The sequence below is a fragment of the Ovis aries genome, chromosome 23 (genome assembly GCF_016772045.2).
Source record: "Ovis aries strain OAR_USU_Benz2616 breed Rambouillet chromosome 23, ARS-UI_Ramb_v3.0, whole genome shotgun sequence".
NCBI classification, from domain to species: domain Eukaryota; kingdom Metazoa; phylum Chordata; class Mammalia; order Artiodactyla; family Bovidae; genus Ovis; species Ovis aries.
Genome location: NC_056076.1, coordinates 22,407,405 through 22,434,655, shown reverse-complemented (window position 1 = coordinate 22,434,655; position 27,251 = coordinate 22,407,405). Strand labels below are relative to the sequence as shown.

General features: G+C 44.3%; 1 protein-coding gene across 6 annotated transcripts in view; it reads left to right on the top strand.

Annotated features, from left to right (window-relative positions):
* The first annotated feature begins 2,273 nt into the window (after nucleotides 1-2,273).
* Nucleotides 2,274-27,251, top strand: part of MAPRE2 (microtubule associated protein RP/EB family member 2) — a 186,512-nt gene continuing 161,534 nt past the window's right edge. For 3 of the 6 annotated variants that reach the window (XM_012103352.5, XM_012103351.5, XM_042239398.2), the window contains exon 1: nucleotides 2,274-2,321. Coding sequence is in view for 2 of the 6 variants with exons in the window: in XM_042239397.2 (XP_042095331.1) it covers nucleotides 15,290-15,334 (45 nt within the window). In the remaining 4 variants the exon portion in view is untranslated. Of the gene's footprint in view, nucleotides 3,841-15,128; nucleotides 15,335-27,251 lie in introns of those variants that run through there. The other 3 variants (XM_004020435.6, XM_060405341.1, XM_042239397.2) reach the window with 2 other exon arrangements.

Here is a 27,251-nt window from a genome sequence, read left to right as displayed (position 1 = left end):
GGGTGGCAGAGAGAGGAGAGAAGGGAAATATGAGAACTATGATGAAAATACCCATTCATTTTGAGAGCTAAGAATACATATCTTCATTAATAAATTCATTTCCATCTAAATTTCAAGGTTTTTAATGAGGATTAAAAATGTACTACTCTTTAACAATCCATTTACTCTCTTGGATATTAAAATAGATTATCCATCTGACAGGCAACTGGACATTATCTGTAATAAAAAGCAAAATGATTTTTTAATTCAATACCCCAGAACTCATTTATCAAGATTTAAAGTTCTACAGAAGAAACAGAACTTTTAAATGCATATAATTTGCTGTGCATTATAGTCGTTCATTTGTTTAACAACCTATTCTGCACCTCTGGGCCATGCTAGGTGCTCTGGCTACAGAGCACAGAATTTCAGGCAGGATGCCTTATCCTGAGCCCTCGGCACATGCTGCTCCCCTTGCCAGTTCGTTGGACTTTGTGCCAACTTTGCTCCTGCAAGGATCACCCCCAGAGCTAATTAGCTAACATTTGTCAAACCCTAGGTTTGTGTGTGGGGCTTCCCTGGTGGCTCAGCAGTAAAGAATCCACCTGCCTACGCAGGAGACGCAGGTTTGATCCCCGGGTCAGGAAGATCCCTGGGTCAGGAAGATCCCCTGGAGGAGGACATGGCCACCCACTCCAGTATTGCCTGGAGAATCCCATGGACAGAGGAGACTGGATGGCTACAGCCCATGGGGTCACAAATTGTCGGACATGACTAAGCATGCACGTACAGGTTTATGTGGCAGGACTATACTAGTACTTTAAATGGGTTTTCTCATTTAATCTCCAAGATTGATTTGTATCATGGCTCTTTTACAGTTGCGGAGGCTTAAATATATTGAGGAACGTGGCTGGAAATCAAAAATCAATGAATTGGTGCAGTTAGGACTGAAAATAGGCTGGTCAATGCCAAAAGGATGCTCTGAGCCTTGCTACTCAAAGTGTGGCCCTTACACCAGCAGCCCAGATGTTATCTGCCTACATGTGCTAAGTTGCTCAGTCATATATGACTCTTTGGGACCCTATGGGCTGTAGCCTGCCAGGCTCCTCTGTCCATGGGATTTCCTAGGCAAGAATACTGGAGTGGGTTGCCATGCCCTTCTCCAGGGGATCTTCCTGACCCAGGGATCAAACCCACATCTCTTATGTCTCCTGCACTGGCAGATGGGTTCTTTACCACTGGCACCACTTGGTAAGCCCCTGATGTTACCTAAGAGTTTGCAAAAATACAGGAACCCAGTTCCAACTTCAGACTCATGCAATCAGAATTTGGTTTTAACAAGGCCAGGTGGTGATCCCTCTGCGCATCACTTTGGGAAGCACAGCGCAAAGTCTTTGCAGACTTCACTTTAATGGATGCTGGGGATTTGGGGACAGGGTTTCCCAAGAGTTGCAATTTGGGGAGAACAAAGGTATATGTGTGTCCTCCAAGGGCAAAAGGAAGGATTCAGACAACAGGTTCCTGCAGTTTCAAGCACTGACCATCAGCAAGGGTGGGGACCACTTCCAAAAGCCGGAGAGACCCAGCTGGGTCTTGAGGCCAAAACATTTTCTCAATTCATTTCATTAAAACTTGGTGCTGTTCCAAATGGATGAGTGCCCACATCAATAATCTGGAGTTTGTGTCCGCTGCCTGGATTCCATTTTCCAAACAGAATCCAAATATTAAGCGGCACCAACAAGCAGCGGATTTGAAACCTCAGTAGAACTTGCTATTATTGATTATACTGTTTATCATGTGGTTCAGCTTAGAGTTGCCTAGTTTAATTAATAACGTCCAGGACAAACTAGTTTGCTCCGCAGTATCCATTGTTTGCCAGGTAGGAGTATAAACCTTTGGCGTAAGAAGTAGGTGCAAGGCGGCTGGCAGGCTCCCAGTTACAGGCACAGACTTCGGGGTGCGGCGTCGCCTCTTAAACCGCCCTTCGGAGCCGCGCCGGCCTCCGCCCTCTTGGGTGCGGCCCAAAGCTCTGCGCGTTTCACCCGCTGCCACTTTATTCCTTGTCACCAACTCACCCTGGCCCTAACCCGCGTGCCACCTTCCAACTGACAAGCCCGCGGGTGGTCTCCGACCTGCCCGGGGCCTCTCGGGGACGGTGGCCCCCAACTGCACTCCGGGAAGGGGTGGCCCAGGCGGGGTGCCCCGGGTGGCCCCGCAGGCGGCCGCAGTGGCAGACGGCGAGTCACGTGTGGCGGTGGGGGCGGAGCGCGGCCGCCGGGGTGGGTGGAGAAAACAAAGCCCCCAGCTGTCAGTAGAGGAAGGAGGCGACAGCGCCGGAGCAGGTGAGTCAAGTGCATTTAAAGCGGTACCGCCCTGGCGCACCCCGACACCCCCAGTCCTGGCTCAGTCCTTTCCAGGCCGGGTGCTGGCCGCGCATCCTTCCGCCTCCGGGGGGCTGCAGTCCGCCTGTCGCGCAGCCTGCGGGACCCGGGGTCTCTGAGCCCGGCAAGAAGTTGTGCCGGGGTCGGCGTCGCGCCCCCTAAGTGTGCACCCGCCGCTCTCCCGCGGGCCACATCCCTGCTTCGGGGCCCCAGAGCCGCGCACCCCGGGAAAGGGGGGTGAATCAGGGCTGCCACGCTGGCAGAGGCAAAGTGGACCGGCTCGAGGCTGAGGGCCGGGCTGGCTAGGACAGGGACACTTGGCGCTGGTGAAGGAGGGTGTCTTGGGACTGCGCGCCCGGAGCGCGCAGACCTCCAGGAGCCAGAGCTGGGGTGCAGGGACCGAGAACTAGGGGCGCTGGCGGGGACTGCGCGGTACGGGGCAGACCTGGAAGTGGAGCGCGCGGAGTCCCGCCCGCTGGGACCAAACACTGGACCCCCGGCCCAGCTGCCGCCGCCACCCCCACCCCGGGGCTTCTCCCGCGGAGACCAGCCCCATCTCTCTCCACTCCCGCTTCTGCTCCCGCTGGGGTTCCCGGGCCCCCAGGATGCGGGAACTGGATGGATGCGAAAGAGAGCGGGCTATTATGATCCCAAGAGGTTTTCTGCAAGGAGCACCCTGAGCGCAAGGCGGGGGGCTGCTCAGCGACTTCTCGCTCTGTTTGCTTAAGAAATTCTTCAGTTCACTCTTCGAAGGGCTTGGCCTTGACCAGAAATCCCACAAAGGGCGGGCAGGGTGGGATGGCACAGAAAGACCCTTCCCTCTGAAGCCGGAGCGCTCGGTCACGCAGACTTTCAGACCCCGAAAGGGCCAGTGGACTCGGTCACCCCCTTGAGTCACTTTGCCAGTCCTGTGCCCAAGAGCCGCCCAGTGCAGAGAGAAGGCAGAGCTGTAACCTCAGAGGCAGGGGAGCTGCAGCCGTTTGATCAGGAGGAGTCTTTGTCTTAACCCCCGGTCCCCTTCTGCTAGTCCTTGCCGGGTCAGCAGCGGGTAGAGTAATTAATATTCCGAGCATTAGCCGTCCCTTCACCCGGGCGCCAGCCAACGCTGCTGTCCCCTCCCTGCGGGCTTTCTCCATCACTTGCGCACGTCTTCTCCTTTTCCAAAAACATGGAACGTGGTCCAGACCCGCCAGGCAAGAGGCGGTCACTAAACGCACTATAGCGCAGTCACGTAAGACCAAGGGTTAAGTGTTCAAACCTGCACCCGCCCGCCCGCGAGGAGACGGAAGAACTTTCTTGATTAGCATAGTATCTGCCCTGCGGCCTCACTGAGAGGCGGCCGGTCCCAGCGAGGTGAAGCGTGCAGTCGCGTCTCTATTGAGGTTTGACTCAGCAGTACTAGCTTCTAATCCGAAGGACCCGAGCCTTCCAGCTTTGCCGAACAAGACACTGTGGAATGAAACAGAACAGAGATCAAAAGGTAACAGAAAGAACAACAGCGTTTGAGATACTTCAGGGAAGCGCCAAATGTAGCTTAAGTTTTTAGCAAGGAAAGGAGCGGGGAGGGGGTCGTCTAGCCAGCGTCCCTTCTGAAAATGCTCCTTGGTTTGCCAGCCTTCTTTGCTGCCAAATTGAGATACCGGTTAGGGGCTGTTAGTAGATCACCAAGATAGGAAGTTGGGGAGCACAGCCGGTGGTTGTTAGGTAAGCCTAACTGACAGGTTTCGCTTGCATAGGAAGAGCAAGGCTCCCAAAATTTGCACTTGAGGAGCTCTGAAAAATCCTCATGTAAGTATCTCATCCTAACCCACGTGAATTAGGCAAGTTTGGAGATGACAGAAAGGCATCGGTTTGGGGTTTGTTGATGTGGAGGGTGTGTGTGTCCGTGTCCACGTGTGTTTATCTCCAAGTGATTCCATTTTGCAGCCAAACCTGAGAACCAGTGAGGCAAGGGCAGAGTTCAGTGGCCGGCAGCTGGCAGCTGCCAGGCAAGATACCAGTTTAACCACCTGGGTGGGTGGGAGAAACCAAGCTGAAACTAGGGGGCTACTGACAAGGAGGAGGGCAGTCTGTCATTTGGCAGCTTGGCTAGCGTTGGTACCTGCCACATCAGTTTTCACCCTTTAGCCCAGAGTCTGGTTCTTACTGGAACGATTGAAGTTCACTGTCAGTGCCTGGTTTGTGCCTGGTTGTTAAGGATACGGTAGAAACTTCATTCCAGCGTGATTCACGTGTAGCAGGCAGTGGGAAAACCCAGCAGAAACCAACTCTGAGCAGCTTCGTGAGTCAGCAGGCTGTGCTCCAAGGCGGAGCCCAGAGTAGGAAATAGTTACATCCAGTAGCTTATTGACACGCACTATTCCACTCCTTTGAAATCTTATTTGAATGTCTGATCAGGATCTGTCTGCTTGTACCAGGCTCTCGCTTTTCCACCACCTTATTCCACCTGCTTCCTATAATGCTGTCTTTTGTTAGAAAAGGAAACATATAGCCAACTAGATAGACATCTTGTAATTTCCTTGGTTGGAGGCATAAAAAAAAATTGGCAAAGTGGTTTGGGTTATTTCAATTATGCAAAACAGAGAGGATGAATTTGCAGTACATACATTTTGAATACAAAAAAAATCAAATAACTGATGACACATTCAGGGATAAATTAAAGGGTCTGTTTAAATAGAAATGATTACATCTAACATATTATGTCATGTTAGATTATGTTAGCTTTTATGTTACTATCCAAAAGTTTGTTTTAAAAAAATCATCCTCAAGGCATGATCCTAGTAAGATAGCCTATTTAAAGGTGTACACAGTTTATGAAATACTTATTTTTATTACTATTAACTTCAATTTTTATACCTCTCTTTTCCTCATTATTCTTTATATCATATCATCATAACTCCCTTGCCTAAATGCTTTCTTCCCCATTCGCAGTTTCTTTATGGGGGAACAACCATGTCTAGTATGTAGCAGGCCTTCAATATCATCAGCTATTGAACTTTTTTTGACCCTTTGTACTCTGCTTGGTATTCTATTAACTGGAAGGGGCCTTTAATGTCTACAACTCCTATAGCACAGAACACAGACCTTTTGTAAATATTCATACTGAACATTATCAGAATCTGCAGAAGATATTTTTAAGCAAAGCATCCTGAGTACATTCATTTTTATTTTTCTAAGACATATTCTGGATATGTAGGAGCCAAAGTTCTGTTACAGTTCTTAAGAACCATAAGATGGTAGCGCTTGGTTCACTTACATCTTTACATAAAGCAACTTCACATCAGGACTTCACTAGTGGTCCAGTGGATAAGACTGTGCTTCCACTACAGCGGGCATGAGTTTGATCCCTGGTCAGGGAACTAAGATCCCTCATGCCCCATGGTGTGGCCAAAAACTGAAAAAAAAATTAGCGTCCTGAGTATAAGTAGTTGTCCTGTTACTTAACTATACTCTCATGGATCAAAGATTCACTTCACAAAAATTTCACTCTCTACCACTTATTATTAGAAACACACACAGACACACACACACACATACACACACACACACACACACACACACACACACACACACATATTTAACCATGTGGATGCCAAAAGGAACTAATTAAGTTAGGAGAGTTATTTCAGAGTAGGATAAATGGTAGGTTAATAGTTAGCTTTAACAAAACCTTCTAGGCTTCCACCTACATTAAAAATAGCACAAAAACATCTATATAGCCAGAATATTTCAAAGTGGAAATTTGGGTGTATTCCTTGCTGGATGCCAGCAAAATAAATGTTAATAAGAATTTCCAAAGGTCAGATGACATAAATGCACCCATTCTCATTCCAGTGTAGTGGAGAAAAGTCACTGAGAATACACTTCTGTTATTCCCCCAACTCCTTTGGGGGAAGCTGTAAGATACTGAAAGGCCGAAATACAATCTAGAAAAATGAAACTAATCCAGATTAATCAGAAACTGTTCATCAGAGGATGCTAAAAACCTAGCTCTGTGATAGTCACAATCAGGCCAAAGAGGGTGAGGTGCAAAGAAAGGGTGTCACTTCAGCTTTAGAAGCTCTAAAGTTTTTAAGAACAGATGAGAACCACCCAGTCTTATTATCTTCAATATACACACCCCATTGATCTTATTAACCTAAACACATTCGGGTAGATAGTTTTCCCATGTGCCATATAGCACAGGTTGTTAAATGATCTGGCAAAGTGGGGAGAAACCTGGAATCCTGACTTCTTTCCGAGGGTCTATTCTATCACCCTGCTGTTTCTTGACTAGGGATTTTTGTTTTGTTTTGTTTTAATATTTATTTATTTGGCTGTACCAGGTCTTAGTTGCAGCACACAGGATCTTTAGTTGTGGCTTGCAAACTCTTAATTGAGACCTGTGGGATCTAGTTCCCTGACCAGGGATTGAACTCGGACACCCCGCATTGGAAGCACAGAGTCTTCCACTGGACCACCGGGAAGTCCCTTGACTAGGTTTTGATGTAATCTTGCCTGGAGGTTCTGGGTAGGCAAGCTCAATTCTAATTATCTCCTTCCTCCTAGAAAAAGGAGAGACTCTCACATATATCATGCTCTCATTTATTCTCAAATTATCCACCTTTGGCCTAGGCCAACCTGAAACAGTTGGAGCCATCGTTAGCTTCTTATCCAGATAAGCAAAGTAAGGATTTTTAACTAGTATGGTGATGGTTGGGCTTCCCTGGTGGCTCAGATGGTAAAGCATCTGCCTGCAATGCAGGAGACCCAGGTTTGATTCCTGGGTTGGGAAGATCCCCTGAAGAAGGAAATGGCACCCCACTCAAGCACTCTTGCCTGGAAAATCCCATGGACGGAGGAGCCTGGTGGGCTGCAGTCCATAGGGTCACAAAGAGTCAGACACGACTTCACTTTCACTTTCACTTTCATGGTGATGGTGGTGGTTTAGCTGCTAAATTGTGTCCAGCTCTTTGCCACCCCATGGACTGTAGCCATCCAGGCTCTTCTGTCCATGGGATTTTCCAGGCAAGAATATGAGTGGGTTGCCATTTCCTTCTCTATTTAACGTGTATAAGGTCCCTTAAATGTTAGTCACATCAAGTGTTAAATGCACTGGGACTTCCCTGGTGGTCCAGTGGCTCCAAAATCACTGGTGGATGGTGATAACAGCCAGGAAACTAAAAGACACTTGCTCCTTGGAAGGAAAGCTATGACAAACCTAGAGAGCATATTGAAAAGCAGAGACATCACTTTGCTGACAAAGGTCCATGTGGTCAAAACTATGATTTTTCCAGTAGTCATGTACAGATGTGAGAGCTAGACCATAAAGAAGGCAGAGTGCCAAAGAACTGATGCTTTTGAATGGTGATGCTGGAGAAGACTCTTGAGAGTTTCTTGGGCTGCCAGGAGATCAAACCAGTCAATCCTAAAAGAAATCAACCCTGAATATTCTTTGGAAGGACTGTTGCTGAAGCTGAAGCTCCAGCTCCAATACTTTAACTACCTGACTTGAAAGCCTTCTCATTGGAAAAGCCCCTGATGCTGGAAAAGATTGAAGGCAAAAGGAGAAGAGGTGAAAAAAGATGAGATGATCAGATGGAATCACCAACTCAATGGACGTGAATTTAAGCAAACTCTGGGAGATAATGGAGGACAGAGGAGGCTAGAAGACAGAGGATCCCATCCATGGGGTCACAAAGAGTCAGACATGACTTACTGACTGACCAATGAACAGTTCCCCTATTGAGAGTATTTTCAGAAGCAGGAAACATTTTAAAAAAGGAATTTTAGTGACGTGGTAAACCGTAAAACTTCTGAACCTAAACCATCCAAATAGTGAAATGCTTAGACTGAGCTGTCACTGTTTCCGGAGGTCTAGAAAATGCAGACATACACCCTTGACAGCAAGTCCATGACCACACTTGCTTCAGCTCTCTTCAGCCGCAGAAACTTTGTTATGCCACCCTATGAGGGCATTTCCAGTCTTACTTGTTTTAGCATATGAATGCGTAATTTGAGGATCTATTCAGATTTTGACATTTTTCATTGGCTGTCACGTCACACGCTTAAAGCTTGATGTGGAAACTTGCTTCTTTGGGAAATTGTACTACTCTTCTAAAGTATACATTTAAGATATTGATAAATTGCTTGCTATTTACCAAGGCAGCGGTCATTAGATAATAAGCCAATATACATATAATCAGGCTTCCCCGGTGGCTCAGACAGTAAAGAATCTGCCAGCAATGCAGGAGATGCAGGTTCGATCCCTGGGTCAGGAAGACCCCCTAGAGAAGTGAATGGCTACTCCCTCCAGTACCCTTGCCTGGAGAATACCAGGGACAGAGAAGCCTGGTGGGCTACAATCCATGCGGTTGCAAAGGGTTGGACGTGACTGAGGGACTAACACTTTAGTTCCACTTCATACATATAATCACTTATATCACTTAAGACTGACAGTGTGCTGGGAACAATGTAGTTTGAAATTTCCAAATTGAAAAATAGGTCAGATTAGGATCCAGAAATTCAAATTATATGCCTTCTTCTCAAAGTTGAATAGATTACTCCTGAGTCCAGAAAAATTATTTGAGAGGACAGCTACATTGATAGGAACTTGTAATTTTTTACTGTAAATGTTGCCTCTTATAAAATTTCCTTCAGTTAAGAGAACTTCCTCTTTCTGATGACTTGTTCATCCCACAGACCATTTCCAAGTGAGTTTCACTTAGGTTACCGGAGCAACTTTAAAGGTTATATATAATAACTCGTGTCCTCTTCATCTCTTCCAGAATCAGTACACCTGAAAGTTAGAAATAAAAAGTCAAACACTGCACTATAAATAATGTGTACTTTGAAGTATCTGAAATCAGCTAAATCTTTTCTAAAAATGAAAACAAATTGTAAATGTATTTAATCCCATCCTAGGACTGGGTAGTAATGGCTTGTTGATAACTAACTTCCAAGATAACTTAACCCACTAGTGTTCCTGATGGAATAATTGGGAAAGAGGAGGAGGGGACAATGGAAGATATTAATAGATTGTATAACTCCTATGCTGACTGGATGAGAAACTAGTTCAAGTGAAATTAGCTTTCCTACCTTATCATAATTTAGCTTTCACTAATTTTTTTTTACTAAATACATTTTGTTTGATAAGTGTCTGCCATACACATATATATAAGGGCTTCCTAGGTGGCGCTAGCGGTGAAGAACCCACCTGCCAAAGCAGGAGACATTGGAGATTCGGATTCGATCCCTGGGTTGGGAAGATCCCCTGGAGGAGGGCACGGCGACCCACTCCAGTATTCTTGCTTGGAGAATCCCTTGGATAGAGGAGCCTGGCGGGCTGCAGTCCATGGGGTCACACAGAGTTGACTACGACTGAAGCGACTTAGCATGCATACATTTATCACTAGTAGTTCTCTCCAAAGTAATTCCTAAAATTAGGAATTAATTGGGTTTACTGTGTTTTTACCAGAATAGGGAATTCATAATTGTCAAATGCTTAAGCAGGGACAAAACTGATACCTTGCCAGGGCCCTGTGGGGCTCCTGAGCCCAAGGTCTTTCTGTGTCCCCCATCTCTTTGATTATAGGAAGCAACTTTCATTCAGCTTCCGTAACCTTCCCTGAGTTCAATGGGTAAATTCAAGTAGTTGTTAATTAGGGAAGGGAGGGGCTGTGATACCAGGGAGAAATAGTCAAGGGCAGCCTTAGGGCAAGATCTTGTTTCCCCATCAATGGATACACACAATATGTTTGAGCTGTTTTGCAGAGACTGAAACCCCTCCAGGTGGAGAAGTTAACAATTAACGATGGTATGCTGCTCACAGGCTGTAGACCCCAGACCAGTTGGACCTGAAGTTTGCCAACTTACCTCACCACCAACCCATTAGAAGAATGTCTACAAGCTGATCACACCCTCTTTGAGCAATTACTATAAAACCTCCCACTATCTTACCCAAGTTGGGACACATAGTTTTGAAGACATTAGCTCTCCATGGCCCCCTTTGCCTGACAAAGCAATAGAGCTATTCTTCTCTACTTCACTGAAACCTGTCTCCAAGATTCAGTTTGTCACCAGTGTACAGAGAAGCTGAGCTTTCAGCATCGAAACACTCAAAAATACTCTGGTGATGGGCAGACCTTGGTTCTGACTTAGAGTTGATTATAAACATCATGACAGGGATGACTGTTGGTATTTGAAGTCAGTAGAAGGGAAAATAAGCAAGAAAAGGCAACTGGAAAATGAGGCAATTCCTGGATTTTTTGCTAAAATTTTTGAGACTTTTTATTGGCTCGCATACATAAAAGTAAAATCAGAAGACTAAATTGCCCTCTTTAAAAGCTAGTCAAGTCAGCTTTCAGCAACCAATAAGCAAGAATGGTGAGAGTGCCTGCAACCACCTTACACCTCCTTCCTTCAAAGATAACCTTAAGTCCAATCAACCTGCCAAAATGTGGTGTATTAAGAATCACCTCTCATGAGTCTAAGGAACCACTATTTTCACTTTCCCACTGAACATCTCCAGAAGAAGAAAAGACAGGGAACTAGAAGAAAAACCTTCCTGCTTTGTGCCACCTCGTTCTTCTCCAGAAAGGAAGCTATTGATACGAGACTCCTGTTAGCTTTACTTCCAACTTACCCTATATCATAATTTTTTTTAAAGGGTGGTCTTCGGGGCACAAATCTCCCAAAAGAAGTTTCCATAAATCAAGGCAGTAATAGCCAAGTGCTCCATCTGGTACTGGCAAGTCCAGAAAGCAGTTTCCCTGTGCAGCTGGGATGTTTAAACAACACTGTCAGTGGGTCGGTTAATTCTCCACCCTAGCATCTGCTCTCCTAGCACTTACATGTAAGTTAGAATCTAGGGTATGTTTTCAGCAATGGTTGCCAGAGAAAATACAGGAACCCCAATTAGGTCTGATTTTCAGATTAACAAGGTTGTTTTTTGTTTTTAACCTAAGTATATATATTGCATGGGATATACTCATACTGAGAACATTAATCTTTTATGTAAAATTCAGATTTAACTGGGTATCCCATCTTTTTGATAGTGGTTGATCGAAGTTTTGTTTCTTTTCTTTTTTTTTTTTTTTGCTAAATCTTACAATCCTACTTTTATCCCATAATCTCAATATGATTAGCTTTCCTGGTCTGTAAAATATGTGATCTGCAACTATATTTCTGAGGATAATAAAATATCTGAGTTGCCTTCACCTACTAAAGGGAAAAATCAAGCCACTATCAGAAGTTTTGTGCACATTTTGCTTACTGAAGAAGGGAAATAAACAGTAAAGCCAGATCTAGAAAAGTAGAAACTTTTTAACAAGTTTATTCATTATTTTAATTTTTGGCTGCGCTGGATCTTCACTGCAGTCCCCGGGCTTCTCCTTGTGGCGGCTTGCCTTGCCGCAGTGCCCCAGCTCTCAGTGCTTGGGCTTTAGCGATTGCAGCATGCGGGGTAGAACGCAGGTTCGGTAGTTGCGGCTCCTGGGCTTCGTTGCTCCTTGGCTTGTGGGATCTTCCCAGACCAGGAATCCAACCAGTGTCCCCAGCGTTAGTAGGTGAACTCCTATTCACTTTGCCACCAGGAAAGTCAGCAACATTTTTTATCTGTAAAATATCTTACAGTACGTTCTATTCTTTCACAAACCTCTTAATAGGTACTTTAATACGTACATGGGGTAATGTGGAAAAAACCCATCAACCATGTCCACAGGACACTGCTGGTCAAAGTTCACCCTCAGGTGATTCCAATGATGCCTTGCTAAAGCGAAGGCCCAGGCCCTACTTCATCAGCATCACCTGGGATATCCTGAAAGGCAGAGTTTTGGGCTCCACCCCAGACCTTCTCAATCAGAATCTTCACTTTAACAAGAGCCATAGTGATTCATATACATAATAAGTTTGAGAAGTCCTGAACTAAAGGATCCACTCTTTCACCATAAATTGGTCTTTATGTTTAATATCATGTTGCAGTAATCCTTAACAAACTGTCTCTTTTAACACATTAGGAATAGTTTCCTTTGATCCAGTATCTTCAAGATAGGGAACTACTATATTTCTATTTTATTCATATGAAAATCCTAAATGACCATTTCTAATATTGTTTTATAATAAGCATATGTAACAAAATAAGATAAATGTAAGGCAATGGCAACCCACTCCAGTACTCTTGCCTGCCAAATCCCATGGACGGAGGAGCCTGGAAGGCTGCAATCCATGGGGTCACTAGGAGTCGGACACGACTGAGCGATTTCACTTTCATGCATTGGAGAAGGAAATGGCAACCCACTCCAGTGTTCTTGCCTAGAGAATCCCAGGGACGGCAGAGCCTGGTGGGCTGCCATCTATGGGGTCGCACAGAGTCGGACACAACTGAAGCGACTTAGCAGCAACAGCAAGTTTAAAAAAGTCTCTCACTAAAACTAATTCAACAACCTATTAAAACATTCTTGGTTGTCCTTAAGAACCTACAAATCACCAGCAAATCTTTTTGTGCCTTTTTACTTCATATACTACAACTTACATAAGAATATTTCAGTTCAGTTTGGTGCTCTGTGATGAACTAGGGGGGTGAAATGGGGATAAGATGGGAGGCAGGCTCGAGAGAGGGGGGGTATATGTATACATATTGCTGATTCACTTTCACTTTAGTGAAACTAACACAACAGTATAAAACAATTATACTGCAATTTAAAGAAAACTTAAGAACATTTATATGCCAACAGCATACATTCATCGTATTCCTTAGGTTCCTCTAAAACTGAACAAAGGACATGCAGTTTGGGCCTATGGCAAATTCCAAACTACTCTTATGAAAATCTAAGTTTTAAAAAGTAATTTAAAAGGTTTCATAGATCTTAATGCCTCTTGAGTTCAAAAACCTCCCTTTATAGTTGCCTGCTTGTTTTTTAGAAGTTACAGGGTTGTATGCTAGAAAGAATTCTGGAATTGGGGTGAGAACATCAGAAGGCCTGGTGTGCACAATCAGTTCTGCAGCTGACCCACTAGGTGATTCGGGAGACTTCGTCATCATCCCTGAAATTGAGTTTTCTCAGCTGTCAGATAGAGAGAGTGGAGTCTGAAATTGTCTCACAAGATTCTTATAAGAATCTTGAAAGGTATCTTATTTGTAAGATATCTTAATATACTTTCTATTCTTTCACAAACCTTTCAATAAAATAGATGCTTTAGCAGATAAATTGTTAGCTCAAGTATAGTAACAGGAGAAACCCATCATACATGTCCGCAGGACACTGATGGTTGAAGTTCAATCTCAGGTGGTTCCAGTGATGCCTTGTTGGTCAAGTGAGGGCCAAGACCTGTAGCATTAGCGTCACCTGGGATGTGTGTTTACCCCAGATAATATGTGGGGGGAGGGTCTCTGTGATGACTGTGTTGTGTACGGCGATGTGGTCTTAAGATTTGTTTTGCGTCCTGCTTCAGCAAGGGCTGGCAGTTGACTGAAGATCACATGATGTGGTTTCCCACAACATGCCTGGTTTGGAATAAAGTGAAAGTTGCTCAGTCTTGTCCGACTCTTTGTGACCCCATGGATTATGCAGTATGTGGACTTTTCCAGGCCAGCATACTGGAGTGGGTAGCCGTTCTCTTCTCCAGGGGATCTTCCCAACCTAGGGATCAAACCCAGGTCTCCCGCATTGCAGGCAGATTTACCCGCTGAGCCACAAGGGAAGCCCATTTGATTTGGAACAAAGATGATGGTAATTTTAACAGTCCTGTCTATGGAGCCATTGCACACGCACCTCATAGACATGCACCCTGAGGCTCTGTGACCTCGACAACCGTAACTCTGCCCTCTGCATCAGAAACTGAAAGTTTTCCTCCTGGCTGGGGTCAGCAATGTGTCCTGGGGGCACCAAACAATGAATTCCTCCTCAGGTTACCACTCAACGGCTCTGTGAAATCAAATGATCCAAGGCTTTTTCCTGCCTGAATTCTATACAATTTTCTTGCACTTTTTCCCAGGAAAAATTTATTAATGGGTTATAAAAGACATGCTTTAATATTTTAGTTTTTTAAATATTATTCCTTCAAAAACATGTTTTTATGTCACTATTAGTACATTCATTCTATATGTGGTCATCAGTTATTAAGTAGCTTTGTATCTGAAACAATCACATAATCCCAGATAGAAGGAAGCTTCACGGTCATTCTGTTAAGGCACCCCAGGGCAGAGTTCTCCCCTCTACCCAGCCCATGGAGGAGAAATTCAGTTGTTTTGCTATTTCAGTAAATTCATTACTGAGAGTCTGAAAAAGATGAGGGAGGGGCGTGAGGGGAAACACTCCTCACCTAACCACCTTCATGCAACTGTCACAAATCTATTTGTATGTTTGTGTGGAGCTCTTACTGTCTGTATTTGCATTCAACAATATTTCACATAAAAATTTCCCTTTGCATATTGAGTGCCACTTCCCACACTCAGCGGTGTTTCTAGCTTCAGTATCTTTGCACTGCCTTCTGACTAGGATGGCAGTTATTTATGCTTAGCCTTTGTCTTAGCTCAGCTGTTAATCCTTTTAGGGCCCCACCCCTGTGAGTGTGCTCCACAGACCAGTGAAACATCTTATAAGTGCCCAAGCTCAGGCTCCACCCCGGACGTTCTCCAGAATCTGTCCTTTAATGAGATCCACAGGTGTCGGTTGTTATGAGTGAGCATTGTTCAGGAAGGCCTTTCCTAATCTCCTAACCACCCCTTCCCACCGCCTCCCACTGGCCCACCCATCCAGGATAAGGTAGGATAGGTGGATCCTTGTGATTGCCTTTTTGTTCCCCACACCCCATCCCGTCTCTGGTTGGAGATGGTGGCGGACTTGTAGTCATCGCCAGTCCCTGGGTCCTCAAGCAGCTCTTGATACGTAGGAGCTTTCTATTTGGAATTTTCATCATTTTCCAGCCCCGCTACTTTCATAGATGAAGAAATGCAGAAGATAAGTTTTCTTCCTGCTGGGAAACGGGGTGCTCAGGTAGGACTCTCTCGTTCATTGGTTCAGGGGTTCCCGTTCTGTTCAGTTTTTTGTTTGTTTCTGTTGCAAATTTTTATGACAGAAAATTCATGGGGCAGGTGATGCTTCTCTGCAAGTACTTTCTAAAAGTCTACTGCTGGAACTTCATTTCTTTTGCCTAAGATATTGATATCTTTTAAACACCAACATCTCTGAGAGGAATCGTGCTTTACACTCGGTGTGAAGGTGGAGCAGCGAGCAGGTTTGGGTCAGTGTTTAGTGAGAGACAGGACTGGTGATTATCCGCTGGAAGGAGATACAAAACACGTGTAGGTGATGTGCTGTGTGTGTGTGTGAGCTAAGTCACTTCAGTCATGCTTGACTCTGTGTAAGCCTGTGGACCATAGCCCACCAGGCTCCTCTGTCCATGGGATTTTCTAGCAAGAATACTAGAGTGAGTTGCCATTTCCTTCTCCAGGGGACCTTCCCAACCCTGGGATCGAACCCGTATCTCTTATGTCTCCTGCATTGGCAAGCATGTTCTTTACCACTAGCGCCATCTGGGAAGCCTGCAGTAGGTGACAGAAAAGACAAATAGTGGAACGCTGCAAAGCTGCTTCTGGTTCTGACTGGTGTTACGATAGTTTTGTCTTGACTCATACCACGGTTCATTTTTCCATTTAGAAAACATTCACATTTTTTTTGGACCTGTAAGAATCTCAGGATGGGGCGTCCCTGGTGGCCCAGTGGTTAAGACTCTACGTTTCCACTGCAGGGGCGGGGGTTCTATCCCTGGTCAGGGAACTAGTTACGCATATTGCAAGGTGTGGCCAAAAAAAAAAAACTCAGGATGGACTTTTCTGCCCCATCCTGCATCTCATCTGTGACAAATTTCATCCACCTGCTATTGACTTTTCTTTCAAACATGTGTTTTTAAATTGTAGACAAAGTGCAGGTACATCAATACTGATGTTTTTAAACTCACCTTAAAACTAAGCAACATCTGAACCACGGGGAACTTTCACTGTATTCATGAACTACCAAGTCTTTTCACTGTGGAAGGAGTGTTTTGTGAATTTGGGGACAGACAATCTGCTGGAGGGAGGCTGAGCCCTGGAGGCTGCTGTTTTGAAGTCGTGGGAGACTGATTCAGGCTTTGGAATCAGATTGTACCCAGAAACAAGAAACATCTGTCCTGCAGGGCTATTGTTCCTCATATCTGAAAAGAACAAGAGGCTCCTGGTACTGCTTCCCAACAGCTCCTACAATTAGCTACACAGATCACAAGAGTATAATTATATTCAAGAGCGTGTGGCTCCCCGGCCCCGGGAGTCTACCACTATACTTCCCCGTCACCATGGACACCAACTCCAGAGGAATCCTAAGTCTAAGTCAGGTCTATCCCTTGGGGAAGCGTGTACAAGGCTGTCTGTCCTAAACTGCTTATCTGAGTGTCTGTGATACGATTCATGGTAGTTTGCCCAGACTTTGGACCTTGGGTGGAGTTTGCAAGACCTTTGACGCCTTCAGAGTGTACCCTGTTGAGCAACCTGACGCAGGTGAGCCGTGCAGGATGACAAGAACAATTGTGTGTTCTACATGCTGTGACATCAAGCTTAAGCCCATTTGAGTCATACTCTCCCTTGGGGTTGTGGCCCATCCCAGTGAAAAGAGATTTTTAACAATATATTCTTGGGAGGCTTAGGGGTGTTCTAAGAGTTGCTCTTAGAATCTGAAAGCATTTTTCTGGTTTGTTTTTCACATTTGGGGTGTTTGGTTTTTTTAAAAAAAAAAAAACCATGTTACTAGCCTTGGACATTTTTTTTTCTACCATATTAATAATTTTGTAGGAATTTGGTTGAGTTTTACGCCTTGATTTCTCCATCGGGAAGAACTACGCAGATGTTTGTTACTAATGCTCATGAGAAGAGGTTCTAGAGATGAAAATGTTAAAACAGCTAATTATTCCAGATGTGAAGAGTTGGAGAGATGATAAAGAGTCTGCAGCAACATCTCCCAAAACATTCAAAAGAAAAGTAAATGAGTTAAGACCAAAAAAAAAAAAAAAAAAAGTGAAAGTGTTAGTTGCTCAGTCATATCCAACTCTTTGCGACCCCATGGACTGTGCCCCACCAGGATCCTCTGTCCATGGGATTCTCCAGGCAAGAATACGGGAGTGGGTAACCATTCCTTTCTCTAGGGGACATTCCTGACTCAGGGATCAAAGCCGGGTCTTATGCATTGCAGGCAGATTCTTTACCATTACAGGCAAAAAATAATAATAATAACAAAAGGTTGTCTCTACTTAGCCTCCTATTCAAATAAGGATCTTCTCTTAAAACTTTGCAAGTTAGGCATAACTTCATCCTTATTGTTTTTATTAATAAAAAGTCATTTTATTTACTTTTAAATTTTCATTTATTTATCTACTTCTGGGCAAGCATTGGGTGTTCGTTGCTGCGTGCAGGCTCTCTAGTTTCAGTGAGCAGGAGTTGGAGTTACTCTCTAGTTGGGGCGCTCAGCCTTCTCTTGTTGTGGAGCACGGGCTCTGGGCACATGGGCTTGTTACTGTGGCTCCCGGGCTCAGTTGCCCTGTGGAATCCTCCCAAATCAGAAATCGAACCTGTGTCCCCTACATTAGCAGGCAAACACCCAACTAATGGACCACCCGAGAAGTCCCAATGGTCAGTCATCTGAAATATTATCCAGGGAGCCGGTTCTCATCCCAGTTCTGCTCAAAGAGCGATTGAAACGGTTCCACTCACCTGTGGCCCCTATTCATCAATAAAGAAGGGGTTTTTATTTTTAACTTCTCCTTTTCCCACAGGACATCCTAGTGCCCTGAAAAGTGATTGTTAATCCAGCTTTCTCAGAATAAAGCACAATGGCAAATGCACTGAGAACTGTATTTCTCCTCCTCTGGAGAATTCACACATTCTTTAAAACATGAGGAAAATATATAGTTTTGATAACCCGCTTGCACATCAAATTAATTGAGTTAGATTGTAACAGACAGAAGCAGCGGTAAGATTCACACTTCCATTTAATACGTGGAGAACGCCATTGCAGCTAGTCAAAATGGGAACGCAGAGGGATTCCTAGGAGAGCAGATGCATTTTATAAAGGGTGCACTCAGAAACCCTTCTCTGCTCACTGTCCCCTGTGCCTGAGGTTGGCGCTGAGTCATCTCGCCACCAATCAGCTTGGGCTGAGATGCAGAGATGTCATATACTGCGTCCTGTTAGACAGAAGTGAAGACACGGGAAAAGCAGAACCTCTGACCCAGTCCCCCAGTGAGCTGTACTGTGCTGCCCACACATACAGCACAGGCAAGACAAGAAAGCCTGCATCCCATGGTGCAAAGGGCATTCCCTTTTACAAGACTAGCTGAGTGCTAGAAAACGCGAAAAGGCCAAACATCAACACTTGTGACCAGGGCTAAGAATCATTGCCGTTTTTATCATGTGGCCCTGGTACCATCATTAATGCCAGATGGTGCTTCGGTAGGGGCCGTAGTGTCACTGCTTCTGAACTCTGGAGACACGCCCCTGGGATGCCTTCCCGCTCCTGGTGGGAGCAAACAGTTCAGTTCATTCGCTCAGTCGTGTCTGACTCTTTGCGACCCATGAATCGCAGCACGCCAGGCCTCCATGTCCATCACCATCTCCCGGAGTTCACTCAGACTCATGTCCATCAAGTCCGTGATGCCATCCAGCCATCTCATCCTCTGTCGTCCCCTTCTCCTCCTGCCCCCAATCCCTCCCAGCATCAGAGTCTTTTCCAATGAGTCAACTCTTCGCATGAGGTGGCCAAAGTACTGGAGCTTCAGCTTTAGCATCATTCTTTCCAAAGAAATCCTAGGGTTGATCTCCTGCAGAATGGACTGGTTGGATCTCCTTGCAGTCTAAGGGACTCTCAAGAGTCTTCTCCAACACAACACTTCAAAAGCATCAATTCTTTGGCCCTCAGCCTTCTTCACAGTCCAACTCTCACATCCATACATGACCACAGGAGAAACCATAGCCTTGACTAGATGGACCTTAGTCGGCAAAGTAATGTCTCTGCTTTTGAATATACTATCTAGGTTGGTAATAACTTTTCTTCCAAGGAGTAAGCATCTTTTAATTTCATGGCTACAGTCACCATCTGCAGTGATTTTGGAGCCCCAAAAAATAAAGTCTGACACTGTTTCTGCTGTTTCCCTGTTTATTTCCCTTGAAGTGATGGGACTGGATGCCATGATCTTCGTTTTCTGAATGTTGAGCTTTAAGCCAACTTTTTCACTCTCCTCTTTCACTTTCATCAAGAGGCTTTTTAGCTCCTCTTCACTTTCTACCATTAAGGGTGGTGTCATCTGCATATCTGAGGTTATTGATATTTCTCCCGGCAATCTTGATTCCAGCTTGTGTTTCTTCCAGTCCAGCATTTCTCATGATGTACTCTGCCTAGAAGTTAAATAAGCAGGGTGACAATATACACCCTTGACGTACTCCTTTTCCTATTTGGAACCAGTCTGTCGTTCCATGTCCAGTTCTAACTGTTGCTTCCTGACCTGCATACAGATTTCTCAAGAGGCAGGTCAGGTGGTCTGGTATTCCCATCTCTCTCAGAATTTTCCACAGTTTACTGTGATCCACACAGTCAAAGGCTTTGGCATAGTCAATAAAGCAGAAGTAGATGTTTTTCTGGAACTCTCTTTCTTTTTCAATGATCCAGCAGATGTTGGCAATTTGATCTCTGGTTCCTCTGCCTTTTCTAAAACCAGCTTGAACATCAGGGAGTTCACGGTTCACATATTACTGAAGCCTGGCTTGGAGAATTTTGAGCATTACTTTACTAGCATGTGAGATGAGTGCAATTGTGTGGTAGTTTGAGCATTCTTTGGCATTGCCTTTCTTTGGGATTGGAATGAAAACTGATCTTTTCCAGTCCTGTGGCCACTGCTGAGTTTTCCAAATTTGCTGGCATATTGAGTGCAGCACTTTCACAGCATCATCTTTCAGGATTTGAAACAGCTCAACTGGAATTCCATCACCTCCACTAGTTTTCTTTGTAGTGATGTTTCCTAAGGCCCACTTGACTTCATATTCCAAGATGTCTGGCTCTAGATTAGTGATCACATCATCATGATTATCTGGGTTGTGAAGATCTTTTTGTACAGTTCTTCCATGTATTCTTGCCAGCTCTTCTTAATATCTTCTGCTTCTGTTAGGTCCATACCATTTCTGTCCTTTATCGAGCCCATCTTTGCATGAAATGTTCCCTTAGTATCTCTAGTTTTCTTGAAGAGATCTCTAGTCTTTCCCATTCTGTTGTTTTCCTCTATTTCTTTGCATCGATCACTGAAGACGGCTTTCTTATCTCTTCTTGCTATTCTTTGGAACTCTGCATTCAGATGCTTATATCTTTCATTTTCTCCTTTGCTTTTCATCTCTCTTCTCTTCACAGCTATTTGTAAGGCCTCCTCAGACAGCCATTTTGCTTTTTTGCATTTCTTTTCCATGGGGATAGTCTTGATCCCTGTCTCCTGTACAATGTCACGAACCTCATTCCATAGTTCATTAGGCACTCTATCTATCAGATCTAGGCCCTTAAATCTATTTCTCAGGTCCACTGTATAATCATAAGGGATTTGATTTAGGTCATACCTGAATGGTCTAGTGGTTTTCCCTACTTTTTTCAATTTGTGTCTGAATTTGGTAATAAGGAGTTCATGATCTGAGCCACAGTCAGCTCCTGGTCTTGTTTTTGTTGACTGTATAGGGCTTCTCCATCTTTGGCTGCAAAGAATATAATCAATCTGATTTCAGTGTTGACCATCTGGTGATGTCCATGTGTACAGTCTTCTCTTGTGTTGTTGGAAGAGGGTGTTTGCTATGACCAGTGCATTTTCTTGGCAAAACTCTATTAGTCTTTGCCCTGGTTCATTCCGCATTCCAAGGCCAAATTTGCCTGTTACTCCAGGTGTTTCTTGACTTCCTGCTTTTGCATTCCAGTCCCCTATAATGAAAAAGGCATCTTTTTTGGGTGTTAGTTCTAAAAGGTGTGCTCTACACATCCTTCAGTCTGGCGTCATCAGTGTGTTCTAGCAAAGATCATCTCACAAAATCAGTGCCTGACTTACTGTATGCTTTTCTTTATGCCAAGTAGTATCATGGTGCCATTGATCCTCGATCAATGTAGGTTTGAACTATACAGGCCCACTTGCACTTGCAGATTTTTGCATAGTAAATACTACAGTACTGTATGGACCCTGGTTGGTTGAATCCTTGAATGCAGAAGAACCTTGGATGTGGAGGGCCAACTGTAAATTATACTTGGATTAACCCCCACCTTGTTCAAGGGTCAACTGTGTTTTTAAAGCAGCATGTAGCCTTAGAGGTCATCTCATTGAATCCCATTTTTTCTAGATGAAAAACTGAGGCCTGGAATCTTTTCCTACTAAAAACTTAGTAATTTTAGAGTCCTAAAGCGTTTTTTTTTTTCAGCTCATTGTTTGCATTTGGCAGTGCTTGTTGGGTCATCTAAGCAGCCTCCTGGTTTTCAAGCACACGGTGCTCCTCCTGTGTGCTCAGCTGACAGCTCAACCTTGGCTGTCCCCTCGAGGAGCAGAAAGGAAGGACTTTGTGGGATGGGGAAGAACAAGAAGGCAGAAAAGTAAGCGTCTCTAGGACTCAAACAACTTGAAAGACTTCAGACTGATAAACACTGCATTAAATGAAGCGATATCTACAAGCCTGAAATCCCTCCAGCAGTCCTATGACATGTGAGGGTTCTACTCTAGCTAGCAGGAAAAGTTCTACTTGTGGTCAGAAGATTAAGATTATCTTTTGCATTTTTCCCCTTGGCTGCCAACTTAAGGTGGTGGTCAAAATGTGGGGTTTCTTGAGATTACAGACTACAGCCCCTCCCCTAAAAGGCAGTGAAATAGTTTCAGAAGGGCCACCAAGTGTCCTGCTCAAAGAATTCCTTTGCATCCCTTTCATGGAGACCACGTCGACAAAATCCCTTTCATTCAGTCATGCTCCTCCATTCCATTTAAGCTATTGAGTTTCCCTAGAGTTGATTGTATTTTGATAATTCCTGGCTATCTAATTAATCCTCAGACCTAGTTGATGAGGGATATGTGTTCAAATTCAGTTATTTAATAATGATAATGATAAACATAAGTATTTTCCATTTACCTAGAAATTTACAGTTGGTAAAGAATTTTTACACATAGCAGCCACACTCCAAGTTGCTGCAGTTTACAGAAAACTGTAAAATTAGGGCCCAGAGTTTAAATGGCATGCCCAAAGCCACTCTACCAGGAAAACTTCAAGCTCAGAAGTGGAGAGAACACCTGCCTTGCAACTCAAAGCATGGTCCCCGGATTGGCAGCCTCAGCATCACCTAGTGTGTGTGTGTTTGTTTTGGCTGTGCTGGGTCTCCGTCGCTGCCCGTGGGATTGCTCTAGTTGCAGTGCGTGTGGGCTGTTCTTTGTTGCAGTGCATGGGCTTGTCGTTGCAAGTGGGTTCTCGTTGTGGAGCACGGGCGCTAGGGTGCAGGCTTCAGTAGTCGCAGCACGCCGGCTCAGAAGATGGGGCACACGGGCTTCATTGCTCCCCCGCCTGTGGACTCTTCCTGGACCTGGGATCGAATCCTGCATTGGCGGGAGGATTCGTATCCACTGAACCACCCGGGAAGACCATCTAGAAGTTTTAGAAAGATAGACTCTCAGACCTTACCCAAGATCTATCGAAGCATAGTCTGAATTTTAACAAGATTCCCAGGTGACTCTTGAAAAACTCTTTCAAACTCTACATAGTATCCAAGAGGACAGCAGTCATAAGATTTTCCCTTTTGCATTCACAGCTCTATGATATAATTAATTTGCATGTCTGTAAGCAGGGGGCTGTACTGTGTATTAGAGCCCCCTTGATGCCTGGGATTAAATAGATGTACAGTGGCACTCAAGAGGTCCAGCTTTGAAGTATAAACATCTGAATTTGAACTCCAGCCCTGCCCAAACCTCAGTTCATGTACCTATAAGATAGGAATAAAAATAGCCCTCCTCATTGGGTTATTGGGAGTAAATGACCTGATACATGTAATAAACGTGTCCCAGCACCTGATGCCTTAGCTGTGTGTAAGTGGTAGATGTTAGGTGCTCAATAAATGTTGAGCAAATGAATGAATAGAAACTTTAAAAAAAACCCTTTTACAAGTGTCAAAACTTGGTGCCCTATTGTTCCAAATATATGAAAATGAATTTTAAAATAATATGCAGAGGAAGCCTGACATAAGAGGAGAAAAAGGTAGAATGGATCATAATGGATCCACAGGAAAGCATACAACTCAGAATCAGGAGACTAGAGTTTGGATACCAGCTCTGTCCTTTGCTACCTGTGTGTTAGCACAGGGGCCTATAACATACAAGCTCCTAAGCCTCAGTTTCTTCACCTGGAGAATGGGATCAATGATCTTTTTTTTTTCCCCCTCAAGTTCTGAAAAAAAAAAAAAAAAAAGGTTTTGTAACTGACAGAGTATCCCTACCACTTAGCACAGCCCTGGCACCTAGGAGATACTCCATGATAGATGTTTCCTCAATTGAAGTAGAGTGTGCCATGTCAACAGGATGAAAACTGGATGTTAGAATGGTCTGTAGCCCTCCAAAACACAACCCCAACAAAATCCTGTTCCTTAGTATTTCATTTGACATCATTTTGCCGATGAAGGTCCGTATAGTCAAAGCTATGGTTTTTCCAGTAGTCATATACAGTTGTGAGAGCTGGACCATAAAGACGACTGGGCACCAAGGAATTGACGCTTTCGAATTGTGGTGCTATAGAAGACTCTTGAGAGTCCCTTGGACTTCAAGGAGATCAAACCAGTCAATCCTAAAGGAAATCAACCCTGAATATTCATTGGAAGGACTGATGCTAAAGCTGAAGCTCCAATCCTTTGGCCACCTGATGAGAAGAGCTGATTCATTAGAAAAGACCCTGATCCTGGGAAAGATTGAGGGCAGAGGGAGTAGAGGGTGACAGAGGATGAGATGGTTGGATGGCATCATTGACTCAATGGGCGTGAGTTTGAGCAAACTCTGGGAGACAGTGAAGGACATGGAAGCCTGGCGTGCTGCAGTCCATGGGGCTGCAAAGAGTCAGACACGACCTAGTGACTGAAGAACAAGTATTTAGTTTCTTGGGGGTAGGAAACATCTTTCAAAGCTCCCTGTGGGCAGGTGTTGAGGGAGGGAGGTGACCATGAAAAAACTGAATTAGAAGTTTGGCTCTGCAACTCAGCACCAGGTGGGAGTACCAGGGAAGGTATAAAGGAGAGAAAGGCAGCTAGCCAAAAGGCAAGCAGAGAGAACCTCTAGTTGTAACAGAACTATGTTCTAGGTGTGATGTCATATGTGAAAGAACATTACAAAATTAAGAGCTGTAGACACATATAATTATGGAAAGAAAAAACTCTAAGGAACAGTCCTCTAGATCAAATTCATTCCACAGATCATTGGATCCGTGGATGCCAAACTCTACGATACAGAAGGCTGATTGTGCCATTTTATATGAGGGACTTGAGCACATGTGGATTTTTTGGTACCCATGGATGGTCCTGGAACTATGTGGTAAATATTTTCAAGCTGGATATTTTACCTGGATTTATTTCCCATAATAGATTGATTAGGGGGAAAAAACAATTATGAAGAAAATTAGCTTCTTCTCTAGAATTTCGCTAGGTTATTTTCCAGGTGAGTGGAATTCAGCATGAATTTCACCATCAAGGAATCTCTTTACTAATACATCCCCAAAACTTTTTGTAAGTAGACTCCTTGGTAAATCAAACCCCATGAGCAGTGTTGGTTGGTGCCACATCACGTTCTAGAGGCCACATGACCCCAACAGAAAACTTACAGGCAGAGGCCATACAAACATACCTGCACTTCTTTTTTTTTTTTTTTCCCAGAAATCTAGTTTATTTTCCCCACCTCTTTCAGAAATATTCCTCTTACATCAAAAGCAGTGCAGTGATTTAAGAAGAAGTACTCATGGGGTTTGGAGTCAAAGAGAACTACATTCAAATCCTACCTCCCTTACTTATTAACCATGTGACTCAGAGTAACAGTGTTACTGAGTGTCTGTTTTCTCACTTGTAAAATGGAGGGGGTGGGGATCAGATAACAAAACTGGATCATTGTAAAACTGAAGATAATGCTTACAAGGTGCTTAATCTATTGGCTGGTTCAGTTCAGTTGCTCAGTCGTGTCCGACTCTTTGCAACCCCATGGACTGCAGCACGCCAGACCTCCCTGCCCATACCTTCACATTTTAAAAAGTTCTGTCCACTTACCAACACTTCTAACAGAGTCTGCTGGAAATGTCAGAGTTTGACAAGATTTCCACACAGGGCAAGTTGGACAATGGTTATTCATCTTTTGAGAGAGATCATAGCAACCCTCTTGCTATTGCCAAAGTCTTAGATTTCACATCATCTTTCTTACACTGTTAATATGTTAGTGGGTTCCTTCTTTGGGTGGTCGAAGGAATGACAAGCTATAGATAGGATACATGTAAAGCAGGGTTCTAGTTTTCACTATGATCTGAGCCATAAACGTGAACCCTGGACTGTAAGTGAACCTGACGCTGTTCTCTGTGCTTTTCTGCTTTGCAAACATTCTGCTACATTTCCTTATCAATCATACTTACGAGCAAAGAAGCTGTTCTATTCCAACCCCTCTATTTAAAGTGGATAAAAGGATGAGTGAAAAATAATTATTAAGAATATTTCACAGAAATACAGTGAATGTGCTATTTCTCATACTTAGTTTGTCTCATCATTTTTACAGATTTCTTGTATACACTAGTGGTTTAGTCGCTAAGTCATATCCAACTCTTGTGACCCCTTGGACTGTAGCCCACCAGGTTCCTCTGTCCATGGGATTTTTGGGGCAAGAATACTGGAGTGGGTAGCCTATCCCTCCTCCAGGGAATCTTCCCAACCCAGGAATTAAACCCAAGTCTCCTGCATTACAGGCAGATTCTTTACAGACTGAGCTACAAGGGAAGCCCCTTTTATATATTGGCACATGAATATTCTACAATAAAAAGGTCAATCTGTCTACTTCTAGGGCTAGTAGCAGATGGATAAAGGAGGATTCTAGAAGAGGGGATCAGCCTCAGTTTGTATAAAAGAACTGAATTTTTTATTTAATTATAAAATGGTCTCTTCAGATTATCTTTTATTTTTACAGCAACCCAGAGCACACGACCATAAGAAGTTTATAGCATCATTACCACACTTAATCCCTCCCACTCAAATCCCTTTATCAACCAGCTACAATTTTTCAAAAGCCTTCTAATATGCGATATGGGATATTTGCGGTCTGCTTTTCTTAAGGAGAAGAATGCATTGTACCATACTCAATACCAAAAATTCAGTGTAATTTGACTCTTTTTTGCCAGATAACCTCATTTGGGTTTGGTTTCCCTGGTGCGAGCTCAGCTCTCTGCTTCCCGGCAGTCATGCCTCTAGTCCCCTGAGAGAGCTGAATTGGGCAGTCTCTGGGCTTCTTTCTGGTGCCCTGGGAGGGCCCTGAGCCCAACTGGAGGCCACTAACTGAGGCAGTGGTCAGTGGAGGCACGGCGCTCAGGAAGGCTGACATCAAGGAGGCTCTGAGGATCTGTGACCTTTCGCTCATGCTTACAAACTGCATGATTCCTAGAAAGCCATGGGCCTCCCACACTAAAGAGTGTGATCTACAACCGCAGTATCTCCAAGCAGCTTCAGGGAATTTGGAATTCAGGATACAGCTCATTCTGAAGCTGCAGATAGCTGAGTCAAGTCCTGGGAAGAAAACCTAGGTTCAGGTCCCAGCAGTGTTTCCTTCTCGGAAAAGCTGGGAGCAGCTGGGGAGGCAGGAATAACTGCTTATTTGTAGGAGGAGGCTGCT